Source organism: Notolepis coatsorum (genome assembly GCF_963971535.1).
Source record: "Notolepis coatsorum genome assembly, chromosome: 7".
Classification (NCBI taxonomy): Eukaryota; Metazoa; Chordata; class Actinopteri; order Aulopiformes; family Paralepididae; genus Notolepis; species Notolepis coatsorum.
Window position 1 is genome coordinate 96,562,731 of NC_140171.1, and position 15,497 is coordinate 96,578,227.

General features: G+C 44.8%; 1 protein-coding gene across 2 annotated transcripts in view; it reads right to left on the reverse strand.

Annotated features, from left to right (window-relative positions):
• Positions 1–15,291, reverse strand: part of mark1 (MAP/microtubule affinity-regulating kinase 1) — a 279,824-nt gene extending 264,533 nt beyond the window's left edge. For both annotated transcript variants that reach the window (XM_084319310.1, XM_084319309.1), the window contains exon 1: positions 14,779–15,291. In XM_084319310.1, coding sequence (XP_084175436.1) covers positions 14,779–14,829 — 51 coding nt within the window. In that variant the 5' untranslated portion in view covers positions 14,830–15,291. The remainder of the gene's footprint in view (positions 1–14,778) is intronic.
• Between the last annotated feature and the right edge of the window lie 206 nt (positions 15,292–15,497).

A 15,497-nucleotide genomic window follows, 5' to 3' on the forward strand; every position in this document is an offset into this window, starting at 1 on the left:
CTCTACCCAGAGGTGCAGCGCTGGGTCTCCTTCCTGGTCTCCTTCGCCGATTGGTTGTTAGTGCGTGCTCATATCCAAGCTTGGAAAATCGATATATCGAAACTTTGCGACCACGTTTCATGTTTATTTCAAGGAAATAATTTATCGCGATAGTTATCGTTATCGTTTTATCGCCCAGCCCTAATTGTGTATTCAAAAACACACCGGACTGCGACGTAACGTTTTACCGTTTATTTGCTTGTTCCACCAGTCGACAACAACACACACTCTCGTTACCACAACGCTTTGCGGTATTTTCACAGCACTGTCGCAACATTACCGTAAATCGTGACCACCGTTGTGATACACATACACAACAGTTAGCCCGCAGCACCAGGCAGCAATGGTAAGCGTGTCTCGACTCTAATTTAATTTCCAATGAAGCGGGGTTTCCCCTCCTCCTCCTGTGTGTGTAGACAACCAGCTCTGCGGCTCGCTCGACTAGTGACTGAGGACTGGTCTCGCCCTCTGCTGGCGCGTGTGTGCAGTGCACTACAACCAACCACTTAGGGGTGGACGGTATAAACGGTATACGGTATAAACGGTATTAATTTGCTCTACGGTATGGATTTTGACTATACCGTTTAACCGGTAGAGCAGCTCTAAAATAGCAATGACGTCATGTAACCACAGCGCGACTATTTCAATCGCATTTGCCCCTAAAAATAGATAGAATTAGTCATAGATAATAGATATGTGCAAACTGGAAAAAGTTATTTAGGAGGCTTCGCGCAGTGGGCGTGTCAACACGCAATTGTCATTTCATAATAAACACATATCACCGCGGCGCACAGCAAGTTTCAATTTCAGTTCCTGGCATTTTTAACCAGTGGAGAAAGGTAAGATATTTCCCTATCGTTTTTCTTATATGAATTATTCTACGTTAATAAAACATACCTGGTGATCAACTACAGTTTGCTGTAAACATTACGATATGTGTGTAGTGTTATGATAACGACGGCAGCAGCGGGAGCCGGAAGGAAGGCGTGCAGCAGTGGATTTGCGAATAGCATGCAGCTGCAGAGCCGCAGAGCCAGTGGCTCTTTCAGGTCTGGTCACAGGCCCGTCAAACAGCGCCCCCCCACCCTTGTGCCGTTCTGACCCCCATCGTCTCTAAGCATTTTGTGTGTCAATTTGTTGACACATGTGTCAATTTGTTGACACATGTGTCAATTTGTTGACACATGTGTCAATTTGTTGACACAATTGTCAATTCTTAAAGCTGAGGATGAGTGGCACCTTTGTCTCAATTCTTATTCAATTCAATTCGCTCTGCGGCTCTGCAGCTACATATGCTTCTAGCAAAATCCAGCCCCGCTGTTTGCAATGGGAGCAGGAGTCTCGACTCTGGACTTATTTTATTTGGAATATAATGACTTTATACGCAAAAGTAGCCTAGTTTTAAGTTAAAATATTATAAATCTACATGCCTTGAGGATGTCATTCTTTATATAGCCTGCCGATCAGGCAAAAAAAAGTATTCTAACAGAAACACTGATACCGTGATATATACCGTTACCGTCTATGCTTCAAATTATACCGTGATATAAATTTTAGACCATACCGTCCACCCCTACAACCACTGTTAAAACTCTGTTTCACTGTAATATAAACTGAAACAGATCTTGTGATTTTGACGGTATTGGTTTTCAATACCGTCGGGATTTCTAAATACCCTGGTATACCGTCATACCGCCCAAGCCTACGGTGTATAGCTTATTATTAGGCTTTTCAATTTATTTTCTCTTCTTGCGGGTGGCGTTGTGGAAATTTTCTGGTGCTCGTATGGGGAACTTGGCCCCTTTCGTGACTGTGATGCGGCCCTTGGTTGAATACGCATTCACATGTTCGGCCGGGGGTTGCATCGCAGTCACGAAGGGGGCTAAATAAGGAACTGAACGAGAGCTGGCATAGCTCATCCAACGAATGTTGGTATCAATGGCATGACTACAGTACTGATAGGAGCTACTGTAGCATTGGCGTAACTAGGGATGCCCCGATCACGTTTTTTGCCACCGATACCGATCACCGATCGTCGTGAGCCATATCGGCCGATACCGATCGTTTTTGATTAAAAATAAATTAAAATGTATTTTATATAATTTTTTTTTTTATAAAATATATATATTATATAATTAGACTTGTACTTGTATTATCTGCGAGACATCGCCACCACGCAACAAGCTCCACTGTGTGTACTCTAGTAGCCTCCAGCAACGCCCAGGATTCTCCGGAGCTGCAGCTAGACCCTATACTCAGTAGCCTGCAGCTACGGCCAGGATTCTCCGGAGGTGCAGCTGGACCCTATTGATCATATTCAACAACATGCCCTCAGCTCGAATATGCATCGAATGAGTGTTATAAAACATTGATATCAGGAGCTATCTGTGGCTACTGCTGGCCGGCTATATAACGTTGATACAGCGCCTCTGTGAACTATTTAGTTCAGTGGGACATTTCGTTTTGAACAGTGAGCTGGCGTCAGCTAACATGAGCTAGCTGAGGTATCATACACGTCTCTACTAGAGTTTGCTGGCCGGCTAGATACCGTTCGGTTAGACAATGCCTCATCATGTATTGGACTGGAAGTGAATGGTTGACTGGGTCATTTTGTAACGGTAGCTAACGTTAGCTAAGGGAGACGCCGTCCTCCCGGCTCCCGTCCCACTAGACTAGACTACTAGACCCGTGTTTACATGCGCGCGGGAGGGGCTGGAGGGAGGAGCAGACGCCGCACAGCTCCCGGTGTCTGAGACAGAACTCAGCGAGACGAGCGAGTGAGATCGGGTTTGACGATCAGCGAAAATAAAGCATTATCACCGATCACCGATCGCATATTTATACTGATTATCGGCCGATAACGATCGGTGGCCGATCGATCGGGGCATCCCTAGGCGTAACGTTAGTCGTCATGCCATCGGCAGTTGCAGTGGGGATCTTTATTGACGTTGGCTAGCTAGCACATTTTGCATAGAATCAACTCAGCTAACGTTAGCTTATATAGCTAGCAAACTATAATTCTAGTTAAAGCTAGCTGGCTGGCGTTAATCAATGGGGATCCTCGCTGCGATTGTCGATGGTTGTGGTGGCTTGCGTTACGTTGATGCTAGCTCTCGTGACGACGGTTCCTTGTGCGAGCATTGGAGGGTGTCCGCAGTGCTGTTCGCAAGAATAGAAATCTCAATCTCTCTCCATCAGAGCTCTCTTCCGGTAAACTAGCGCATCGTCACCACTGACAGCAGCGCTGTGCTCCAATAGGAAGGCATTTGCATGCATAAATGAATAAATAAAAATAAATAAAAAGTACCGTTTTTCCCCAAACGCAGTATAGTATCATTTAGAACACTCTAGTACCGCGGTACTATACCAATACCGGTATACCGTGCAACCCTACCCAGCACCTCTCATAAGTGATACGATTACCGATAGCACCTCTCGGAACTGATACGAGTAGCCAGCACCTCTCAGAACTTATACGAGTACTACCCCCAGCACCTCTCAGAACTGATACGAGTACCTGTCACCTCTCAGAACTGATACGAGTAACCAGCACCTCTCAGTCAGAACTGACTTTTTTTTAAGATATAACAGTATATATATATATATTTATTAAACACATGGTGGCGCTGGTGCATTGTAGTATAGTATTGTCCCTATACTATCGTTTAGGGAAAGCCCTGTCACGGTATTAAAAGGATAAGACTGGTCGGTGACACTTTTTTTCTTATAGTCAACATAGCCTACAAAAAGACCAAAACCTACAATGCATTTCTTCTACTTAGAAGTAGGATATGGTCACATTATAATAACTCATATCCAGAAGTCACAGAACCCCATTGTCCAAAAACCGTTAAAACAAGACACAGAGCCGCACTGCTCACTTTGGTCACTGTAACGGCCCTCATTGCGGTCACAGAGGCACTTCACTTAGCAAAAGCGAAAGGCCTTTCCTCTGTCCTGATTCTCCTAGACCCTTCTGCAGCCTTCGACACAGTCAACCATCAGATCCTCCTCGCGTCCCTCGCAGGAATGGGAGTGGCTGGGTCTGCGCTGACATGGCTGACATCATACCTCAATGGCCGCTCCTACCAAGTGTCATGGAGAGGGACCCTGTCTGTCAATCGCCCCCTGAGGACGGGTGTCCCCCAGGGCTCGGTCCTTGGACCTTCTCTTCTCCCTCTACACTAAATCTCTGGGTAACATTATCACATCTCATGCCTTCTCGTATCATTGCTATGCCGATGATACTTAACTCTTCCTCTCCTTCCCTCCCTCAGATATCCACATGTCTGAGTGGATCTCGGCCTGTCTGTCCGACATCTCCGCCTGGATGCGTGTAGCTTATTCCCAGCGGAAGAGTGCGTTGCGTCTGATTGGCCATGACGCCCATGTGACCACGGCAGCGCGAGAGAGCTGCAGCGCGGCAATAGGCTGTCTATTGCCTCGCGCTGCAGCGTGGAAATAGGCTGTCTATTGCCATTCTCTAAGACAAACTCTAACCTTAACCAGCTCCTTAACAGCGCCTAAACTTAACCCTTCTAACCTTAACCAACTCCGAAACAATGCCTAACCTTAACCTTAACCTTAACTAGGGGTGCACCGATATGAAAATTGGCCACCGATACCGATACCGATTGTTCAACTAACACAATCGGCCGATACCGATACCGATAATTGTGGCAAAAAATAAGTATTTTTAATTTTTTTTAATATTTTTTTTAATTTTTTTTTTAATTTTTTTTAAATTTTTTTAATGAAACTACTGTATATTTGTATGTGTGTTTGTATTTGTAGGCCTCTTTACTTACTTAAAAAAGGAAACATCAAGAAATATGTTTATGGTATCACTGATCCCTCTCCCAGTATCGTCTGGCGGCCTGCAGAGGGATACTATTTTCTCAACCAGAGCTTTCAACCAATGCAATGGAACCATTCTGGCGGCCTGCAGCGGGATACTATTCTCTCAACCAGAGCTTTCAACCAATGCAATGGAACCATTTTGATTGACAGTCGATTCGGCCAATTACGCCACACCGCTAGCACCCACCTCCTGCTTACCACCAAGCGAATATTCATTTTTCTACTTCGGGGCATGCCGCCATTGATCTGCTTGTGAGAATGCGAGTCAAACTCAGAACCACAACAAGCTAATAAGTTAGCTGCCCGGCAGTGCCCGCCGACCAGCGCGCTCCACAGGATGGCCAAACGAGACACAATGATTTTACTGCAACAAATGTTATAATAAAACAAAGCCTTTCTATACATTTGTCTGGTTGAAAACTTTATTAACAGATTGCAGAATGTGTAGTTGGGTACGGAATGAGCAACGGAATGTAACCGAGCTATGCACGGCTTGCTTGCTATCTTCGGGTAAATACTATGCTGATGTAATTGAACGTGTAACTAACTATAATAACGTTAATGCCACAAAACGAATGTTTGTGTCATTTTAACAGCAGATACTTTCTTAAATGCCATCCTCCCGACAGAGCGGTGTTGATGGGGAGCTCTGATGGATTCGCTTGGTTGTGTTATTACATTAGCATTGAACAGCTAACCGAAAGCTAGGGTTAACTAATGTTAAAGGTTTAGCCATAACGTTACGTTGGCTAAAGTTGGGGCTATTCTTAATCCAGTAATAATGGCTGCAGACCTGCAAGCAAAGTACAGCAAGTTGGCAAAGGAGTATTCCAACGTAAATTACATTTTCACCAGTAACGTTAGTCGTCTGCCTCCCGGCTATGAACGGACTCGGAGTAATGCCTTGCTGCTATGGGTAATAATAATATGCTGATGTTATTGTCCGTGTAACACTAACTATATAACGTTAATGCCACAAAACGAATGCCTTGTTAATCATAAATAGTAACTTTGATGCAGTAGCTTGTGTGTGTGTGGGGCGGACGGCGGGCGTTGTGCAGGTAGGTCGCGAGTGAATTTTTTTTTTGTCTTGACGCTACACAAATGGATGGTTAGTTATCGGCGACTGCTATCGGCACATTTGAGCTTATCGGCCGATAGGCCGATAGCAGTCAACAAGGCACTTATCGGCCGATACCGATACCCGACCGATATATCGGTGCACCCCTAACCTTAACCATGCCTAACCTTAACCTTAACCATAACCAACTCCAAAAGAATATTGCCATTATCTAAGACAAACTCTAACCATAACCAGCTCCTTAACAGCGCCTAAACTTAACCCTTCTAACCTTAACCAACTCCGAAACAATGCCTAACCTTAACCTTAAGTTAACATGCCTAAACTTAACCGGTGAAAGAATGCACGTTAAAAAAAAGAAAAAAAAATTGAAGGGATTCGAACTTGTCACCAACGGACCGCAGGACCGCAGCGCTGCCAGTTGAGCTAAGCGTTGAATGAAAATCATCTGGGATTACGGCTACATAATGCCGCAAGCTCTGCCGCTCCGCTCTGCGGCTGCCGCGCTGCCGCGGGGCGTGTCGCAGCCAATCAGGGAAAACGCGGAAGCACTCGGCAGCACTCTTCCTCTGGGAATAAGCAATAAGCCGCCTGGATGACGACCAACCACCTCAAACTGAACCTAAGCAAAACAGAATTGCTCCACCTGCCGGCCAAATCCTCCCCCCTGACCGACATTTCCATCACAGTCGAGAATGCAGCTGTGACCGTGTCCCCGACCGCCAAGAACCTTGGTGTTGTCCTCGACGACCAGTTGAACTTCTCCGCTCACATCGCAGCGACAACCAGAACCTGCAGATTCCTCCTGAGCAACGTCAGAAGGATCCGCCATAGTGATGCACCGATGTGAAAATTGTGGCCGATACCGATAACCGATATTAATATTGCTGTTCTGGCCGATACAGATATTTACCGATGTCGATATCTCTGTATAGAAAACACTTAATCAAATAAAGAGCTATTTTCCAAAACGCATTTTTCTTTTAACTTTTGTAACTTATTTTCAGAAATTACAGATATTTTGAAACTATTTAAGTGTTTTAAAAAAATCAAAAAATGTATATCAACCCATATCGGCCCTATCTTGATATCGGACCGATACCGATGTGTAAAAAAACGGCCATATCGGCCGATATTATATCGACGGCCGATATATCGTGCATCACTAATCCGCCATCATCCGCCCCTTCCTGACAGAAGAAGCCACCCAACTCCTCGTCCAATCAACAGTCATCTCCCGCCTCGACTACTGCAACGCACTGCTTGCTGGCCTTCCGGCCACTGCCACCAAGCCTCTTCAACTCATTCAGAACGCAGCAGCCCGCCTGATCTCAAACCTACCAAAGTCAGCCCATGTCACCCCACTTCTTAGGGACCTGCACTGGCTCCCCATTGCTGCACACATCCGCTTCAAGGCCCTCGACCTGGCATACCGTGCGGCAAAGGGAACCGCTCCCACCTACCTCCAGTCAATGGTCTCTAACTACACACCCTCAAGACCCCTACGCTCTGCATCTTCTGGCCACCTCAGACCTACTCCTATCCAAGCTCCGGGAGGGTCATCAAAGAGAAGTCGCCTATTCTCAGTCCTTGCCCCAAAATGGTGGAATGAACTACCCACCCCAGTTAGGACAGCCGAAACCCGTCCAATCTTTCGCCGTCGACTAAAGACGCACTTCTTCAACCATTATCTGAAATTTTTAATAAATAATAAAAAAAAATTATGACACGTTGTACAGAACTTGTAAGTCGCTTTGGATAAAAGAGTTAGCTAAATGACTAAATGTAAAAAGAAAACAGCATAACTTATGAAGTTAACAACAGAGACAAATTAATACATTTCCCCAAACAATATTGACCCAAGGAATTCAGTAAATTTGTTATTTTTAAGATTCAAACACATCTTAGGCGGCTAGGTGGCGCAGCGGACATTGCGCTCGTCACCAATGCAAGAGACACCGGCAGGGGAGGAAATTAGGCCACTTTACTCGCCAATTGCGAGTCTTTTTTACGTTTGGCGAGTAATTCATGAAGAGCACTCGCCAGTCTGGCGAGTACTAGTAATTACAAAACAAAACAAAAAAATCATTCTGCAATCTGATGATTCGCTCACTGGCACAAACCGAACTCTGACTCCCCCCTTGATTCCTCCCATTTGCGCCACATAATAATCAGACCATAACCAATGAACATCATCGTTGTACAGATGCGCTCTAAGCTCCTCCAATGAACACTCGTTTTCTAGAAGATGCCGCCCATCTAGGGGAAGTGGACAGACCACTGCGCGCAGACCTACAAACTCCTGCCACCGGCAGCCGGCTTGACAACGTAGACAAACTTACAAAAACACATCAGTGGATGAAAATAATTGCATGTAGAGTCGTCGCTTTCGGCTATCAGTGCGGTCTGACATGGGGGCGAACAACAGCACGCGACGCGTCTCCTTCGAGTCGGATGATAATGACAAGTCAACCAGCATTAGCCGGCTAGCTACCTAGCATGTAACAAGCTACCATAACGCGCATTCAACATAGTGGACGACTATACTGAGCGGCTTTGCTTAAATGCAGCCGAGTGACATTTTATTATTACCGGGTTTTCCCCCACTCGCCCATATGCCCTTCACAACGGTGATGTTGTCATATTTGGCATTCAGAATACACCTGCTGAACCCCTAGCGTTGTCGATTCGGTTCCAATGTATTGTCATCTTACAGCACAAGTACAGTACAACCAGAATACATTTGGCATACAACCAGAGTGCAAATGTAACAAGTCAAGTCAAGTTGTTTATTTAGCTATTACATTACAGTGAAATGCTTGGTTCTTTCACTGTCCAACTCAGTCCAACCTAAACCAGACCAACCCAGTATTGATTGATTGAAAACTTTATTAACAGATTGCAGAATGGGTACAATACAGTACAGCTCAATACACACAATTGTTAAGGGGATGCAGACCAGAGAAGGACTTTAGTCTTGTTTACATCAGGGTCCCCCATTTCAGTCCTGTTTGCTTAATGCCTTGTCCACTTCCTCCACACTCCAATATGCCCTTCAACCCTGCTCCTGTCAAACCTGCTCTTTCCATTCCCTCCATCATGTCCCCCCTTTCTGATGAATATTTCCTGCACTTAAGAGTCAGACACACATTCCTAGTAGTTGAGCTGTGATGAATGAATGAATGAAAACTTTATTTAACAGATTGCAGAATGGGTACAGTACAGTACGGCTCAATACATGCAATTGTTAAGGGGATGCAGACCAGAGAAAGACTTGTCTTGTTTACATCAGGGTCCCCCATTTTCAATTAATTTTCAATTCATCATTCAGTATAACCTAGACCAGCCCAACCCAGCATCTTTCACTGCCCAGTTCAGCCCAACCCAGTCCAGAATAGTTCCCTCTTTCATGTTAATATGTGATTTAATGATGTAATATTTTGAAGAGTAGAGACAGTGTGATTAATTTACTATGATTGAAAATCAATTTAGACAAAGACGTACAAAGAAGTAATTATCACAATTAGTCCTCATCACACTCGTACTCTCCATCCTCCTCATCCACTTTATGTTTTGCATAATCTGCCTCCTTTAAGAGCTTCTTGCTCTTCTGACTCCGCTTTCTGGGCCAGTACCTCAACAAGAGAAGGAGGGAGGATAGGTCCAATCGTCCAGACAGGCTCTAACACCCCCTCATACATCATCTTCTCCCAGCCCATATCCTGATCATAGGGTTTGGGTTTGGGCCTCTCAAATATTGGCTGGTCTGCTCTTTTGTAGCAGGCAACTCTGAAGTTGACTCGCTGTACATGTGGGATGAGACAGACCTTGGGAGGAGGCAGGCATTCAAGGTCTACTTTGGATTTTGCATCGAGGACTTTATCAAGACCCACCATTTTCTGCAGCATCTTGGCATCAACTGACTTCATCCGACCATGGGCATACATAATGCAAGTGAAGGACTCCCATCTCCTGTTGGAGCTCATCTGTCAACAGCCATAATGCACCAAGCTGACTGAAAGCCTTCTGGAACCTATGGTTCTTCTGCAACTTCTTCAAGGGATTCACCTTTCCCTTGCCTTTGAAGGCGCTGGTACAGTCTTCCCCAGAAAATACATAGTATCCTAGCAGAGTGCTGCAGTACTCGGGGCCCAGAGACTCAGCCAGTTCAGACACATTTATCAGCTTGCGATGCATGCCAGTGCTGTGGTCGAGGTAGGGGTGCACCGATATATCGGTCGGGTATCGGTATCGGCCGATAAGTGCCTTGTTGACTGCTATAAGCTCAAATGTGCCGATAGCAGTCGCCGATAAATAAGCATCAATTTGTGTAGCGTCAAAAGGCAAAAAAAAAAAGTTCACTCGCGACCTACCTGCACAACGCCCGCCGTCCCCCACACACACACACAAGCTACTGCATCACAGTTACTACTTATGATTAATAGTAGATTATATAGTTAGTGTTACACGGACAATAACATCAGCATATTATTATTACCCATAGCAGCAAGGCATTACTCGGAGTCCGTTCATAGCTCAGTTCCATTCCGTTGCTCATTCCGTACCCAACTACCCACTACTAGTTAGTTAGCACCATCCAGGCATCAACGTGATCTCCCGGTACGGTAGCTAGTTAGTTAGCACCATCCAGGCATCAACGTGATCTCCCGGTACGGTAGCTAGTTAGTTAGCACCATCCAGGCATCAACGTGATCTCCCGGTACGGTAGCTAGTTAGTTAGCACCATCCAGGCATCAACGTGATCTCCCGGTACGGTAGCTAGTTAGTTAGCACCATCCAGGCATCAACGTGAGCTCCCGGTACGGTAGCTAGTTAGTTAGCACCATCCAGGCATCAACGTGAGCTCCCGGTACGGTAGTTAGTTAATAACGTTATATAGTTAGTGTTACAGGTTCAATATAACATCAGCATATTATTTACCCGAACACAGCAAGTAAGCAAGGCATTATTCCGTTCATAGCTCCGTTGCTCATTCCGTACCAAACTACCCATTCTGCAATCTGTTAATAAAGTTTTCAACCAGACAAATGTATAGAAAGGCTTTGTTTTATTATAACATTTGTTGCAGTAAAATCATTATGTCTCATTTGGTCATGCTAGAGCGCTGGTCGGCGGGCCGGGCAGCTAAGGCAGGGCTGTACGCTAAGCTTTTTCACTAGGGGCACACTTGCCCCTAAATGAGAAATTTAGGGGCAAAAAATATTTTTTAGGGGCAAATTTTTAAATAACAATTTTACCATTATTTATATCGATTGTTTTTGATTTAAAAAAATAAATAAAAATTATTTTATATAATTTTTTTTTTAATAAAATATATATATTATATAATCATACTTGTAGTTGTATTATCTGCGAGACATCGCCACCACGCAACAAGTCTAAATGCTCGCTATATGCAACCAGCTCCACTGTCTGTGTGTACTGAGTAGCCTCCAGCTACGGCCAGGATTCTCCGGAGCTGCAGCTGGGCCCTATACTGTAGGGATGTGCATCTCCTCACTGAGGCCGATGCGATGTGCATCTCGATACGGTGCCAACGATACGATACATTAACGATACATTTGAAGCACCGGGCGATGCGATATGATTCACCCCCTGTTGAGATACGATACGATTCGATACGATTTGATTCAACACGATGCAAAATAATAATAAATAATACAATTTTATGGTATGACAGAGGATTTGGTTGTATTCCTTATATGCAGCTTATATTATTATTAAAAATAAAATAATCTACTGTAAGACAATTTATATAAAAACTCTTGGGTGCCTAAGAAGACTTTTGCATAAACTGTCTTTTCTATCCACTTTAGCTAAAAACACACGAGAGAGAGAGAGATATATGCCGTAATATTTTATGATGAACATTTTTGTATATACTATATTTTACAATGATATTTTGTATGTACTTATATCTGTTTGTAATCCATGTTTAATATTGCTTTGGCAACATGTAGAAGTATGTCATGCATGATGCCAATAAAGCCATTTGAACTGTGTGTGTGTGTGTGAGTGAGTGAGTGAGTGAGTGAGTGAGTGAGTGAGTGAGTGAGTGAGTGAGTGAGTGAGTGAGTGAGTGAGTGAGTGAGTGAGTGAGTGAGTGAGTGAGTGAGTGAGTGAGAGAGAGAATCCCCGTCTGAGCTGTCGTCGACAGTTGATGATGTCACACACTAGACTAGGTCACTAGGATGCGTCGTCTATACTTTCCGAAATAATTACGTCATATTTTTGTATGCCTAAAGATGACTTCATTAATACATGTTAAATCTGGGTACTATCAGCTATCTACCTATAACAGATTTTGGATGGCAAGTCAAAAAACTTTAAAGCCATTTTTCTCAGTTTCACTGTTTGGAAGTTACTGCGGTTAGCCTTGACAGGGCAACTGTCTAGAGCGCCCTGCTCCTTTAATTTTTGTTTAAAATGTCAACTAGGTGGAATCACTCACAGGGACTCCTGTGCAGTTCAAAAGCTGTCAATGTTAGTTTTCCATTATTAAATGACAATCAAGATATTATCATCTTCTTTTAGCATGAATTCATATCGACTCCGTTTACATTCCAAGGGACCAGACGAGGGGTTGTGATACAAAAGTTGAGAAGGTCTGCCACGAAAGTAGAATAATTTCATGAGAATCACACTGCCACTCCAGTAACAGTGGGCACTGTCACTGTGGCGTTCTAGATCAAAAGTAACGACAGAAGACATAGCCATAGGCGTAGATTTAGAGGGGGTTGCAGGAGACATCTCCCCCTCAATATTGAGAAATGGTCAATTTGTCCCCCTCAAAACATAGACATATATGTATAGACAGACATATGACACCCTCCCCAAAAGGTGAAAAAATAAGGGGGTCAAAACATTTATATATCCTTCTTACCTGTAACTATAAAATAAATAGAATGCCCAAGAGCCTTACTGCATTATATTCCATTATATTTGAGTCAGCAGGTACCTGAATGTTGTCCTTTACATAAATAAAGACATTTCCACCATAAATTGATGCAGAAAATGCACAAGTTGGTGCATAAAAGTACACCAGAATGCAGGACATTAGGTGTTTGATGCTCAACATTTCCTGGGGGAGGACAACCAGACTACACGCTAAAAGTACCCCCCCTCCCCATGTTGAAACCACTGCCAGACCTAAAACCATGGATGTAGATTCACTTCCTAAAAAGAGTCAGTTAGGGGCGGCTAAGTGGCGCAGTGGGCAAGGCGCTCGCCACTAATGCAGGAGATGCTGGGTTCGAGCCCAGCTCTCGGCATTGCTACAAGCTTGGCTGGTCGTTCATACTAACGCAATTGGCAGTGTTAGGGGTGGGAAGCTGGTGGGTGGGGATCGGACGTTGTGGACAGCGACTCCTACAGGTCGGTTGGTGCGCCTGCGCAGCAGAATCAGGAAGCAACGGGGGCAGACCCTCGCCGCTGATATATCGCGCTGTACAGGTGAAAAGATGCGACGGCTGCCTCCTCGTGTACCGGAGGGGACACGTGATGCAAGGCTTCGTCCACATTGCAGCCGGCCTGTGGGAGGCATGGCCTAACAGCGTTCGAGACAGGGGAGGGTAGAATTGGACAATACGAAATTGGGATGGGAGAAAAATAGAAAATGGGAGAAAAAGTAGATAAAAAAAATAAAAAATAAGAGTCAGTTGGTGGTTTAATGGATGGGCTATATACTATGACAATGCAGCGCAAGTAGCACTTCCCTGTTGGAGCAATGAGTTGTTGTTGTTCTGTACTAAAAGTAATGAATCATATCAACTTGTATTGGCAGTGAAACAGTGCTATTGATGGTGCATACCTAATTCCAACCCCTGCCAAACATGTCAGTGCTTACATGACAACGGGACCCACTGTCCTCTGACTTCAACCTTGATTTCAGAAATCCTATGAATATGCAGTATGACCGTTACCATTACATTTGGCAAGATAAACAATAGGTCCCACTTACAGCTAGCTCTACTGGACGAACACAGATCAAAGACAGACACCTGCCATTCCATGGGTCTGTGTAGCCTACACACCCCTGCATTATACAGTAGCGGAGTATCCTGTACATCAATAACTACCACCCAAGTGAATAACATCAATAATAACAATGATCATAAATAACAAGTCATGTGCTAAATGTTGAGACAAAGGCTGAGTCATGTATCGTGATAAATTACAACGTTTTATGACGCATTGTTCAACTGGATTTATTCTCAAAGTTGACTCATCATAGCGCTTTGAAGTGTGTGTGTTTATAAATAGTCATATTGGGGAAACTAGCGAAATGTTCAAACGCTGTTCCATAGCTTCGCGCTACGTGGCCCGTCTTTATTTGGCAACAGCTCTCAAGGGGCAAGTGCCCTGACAGCACAGTACCGGGCTGGTTGAGCCCTAATCAATGAGAAGTGATGTGAACAGAATCGCAGGAGATCTGTGTTTGATGGCTGTCCAGCGTCAGAATGAATCATTCAGAACCTGCAGCTTTCCCACCCAATCCCCCTTGATATACATAGTGGTCCGTGTCTGGGCGAGGAGGAAGTCCAAATCCCTTTCATAATAAACTATTTAGAAGTTAAGGCAAAACAGATAAACAAGATAGTTTGTAGCAGAACTCAAACCCGGAGCCCCTACTACTAGCCCTGGTAGCCTGTAGCCAAGTGGCTCTGCACCCTGCCCTTGTTCCAAGCGTTAGCCATAGCCAACACGAGCGAAACCAACGCGTTTCTTAATAATAAACAATGTCATAAATGAACAATAAAAAGGCATAGCCGACTTACATTTTCCGTATCGCGTTCGTTCACAGTTGGCAATGGCGTTCTGGTCGACATTTTGTGTGTCCAGGCCGCTGAACCACCGAGCCTGCTGGCAGCACAGAAGAGAACAGCGAGAGGAGAGTGGTTTTCAGACCGTTTCTTATTCTTTCTTGTTTTTCTTTTACACCAGCGGCATTTCCCCCCCAAATCCGACCGTCCGAACCAACCTCAGTCCTCCAGAAGTTAACCAGGCCCGCTAGCTACAACATAGTGGCCCCGGGGGTAGTCTCTATGAGGCGAGAGGGTCCAGCAGCAGCAGGGCTACAGCATTGATCCACCCCGACAGACAGAGAGAGAGGCGATAGAACATCCCTTCACTCCCAGTGACCCCCGCCCCCTCAATACACACTAACATGCAGGACTGGCTCTAATTCTGTCCGAAGGAAATTATAATGAATGCAACGTTTTTAGGTCAAAGTATTCGATTCTACTGGTCTATTCCTCTGCACAACTGTAACATGACGAGAGAGGGGAGCAACGCCAGGTGGCAGAACAACAAGCGGTAGCACATATAGGTGAACCTGAGAAACGTTGTCGTGATGACGAAGTCGCTAAAAGCCAGGCGTCTCGTGTATAAACCCGCCCTCTTTACCTTAACCCCAACCCGTAACCCCATTGGAGCTCACGCCCCAACCTAAGCGCCCATTGGACGCGATTACGTGACGCGGTTTCATGAGATGCCT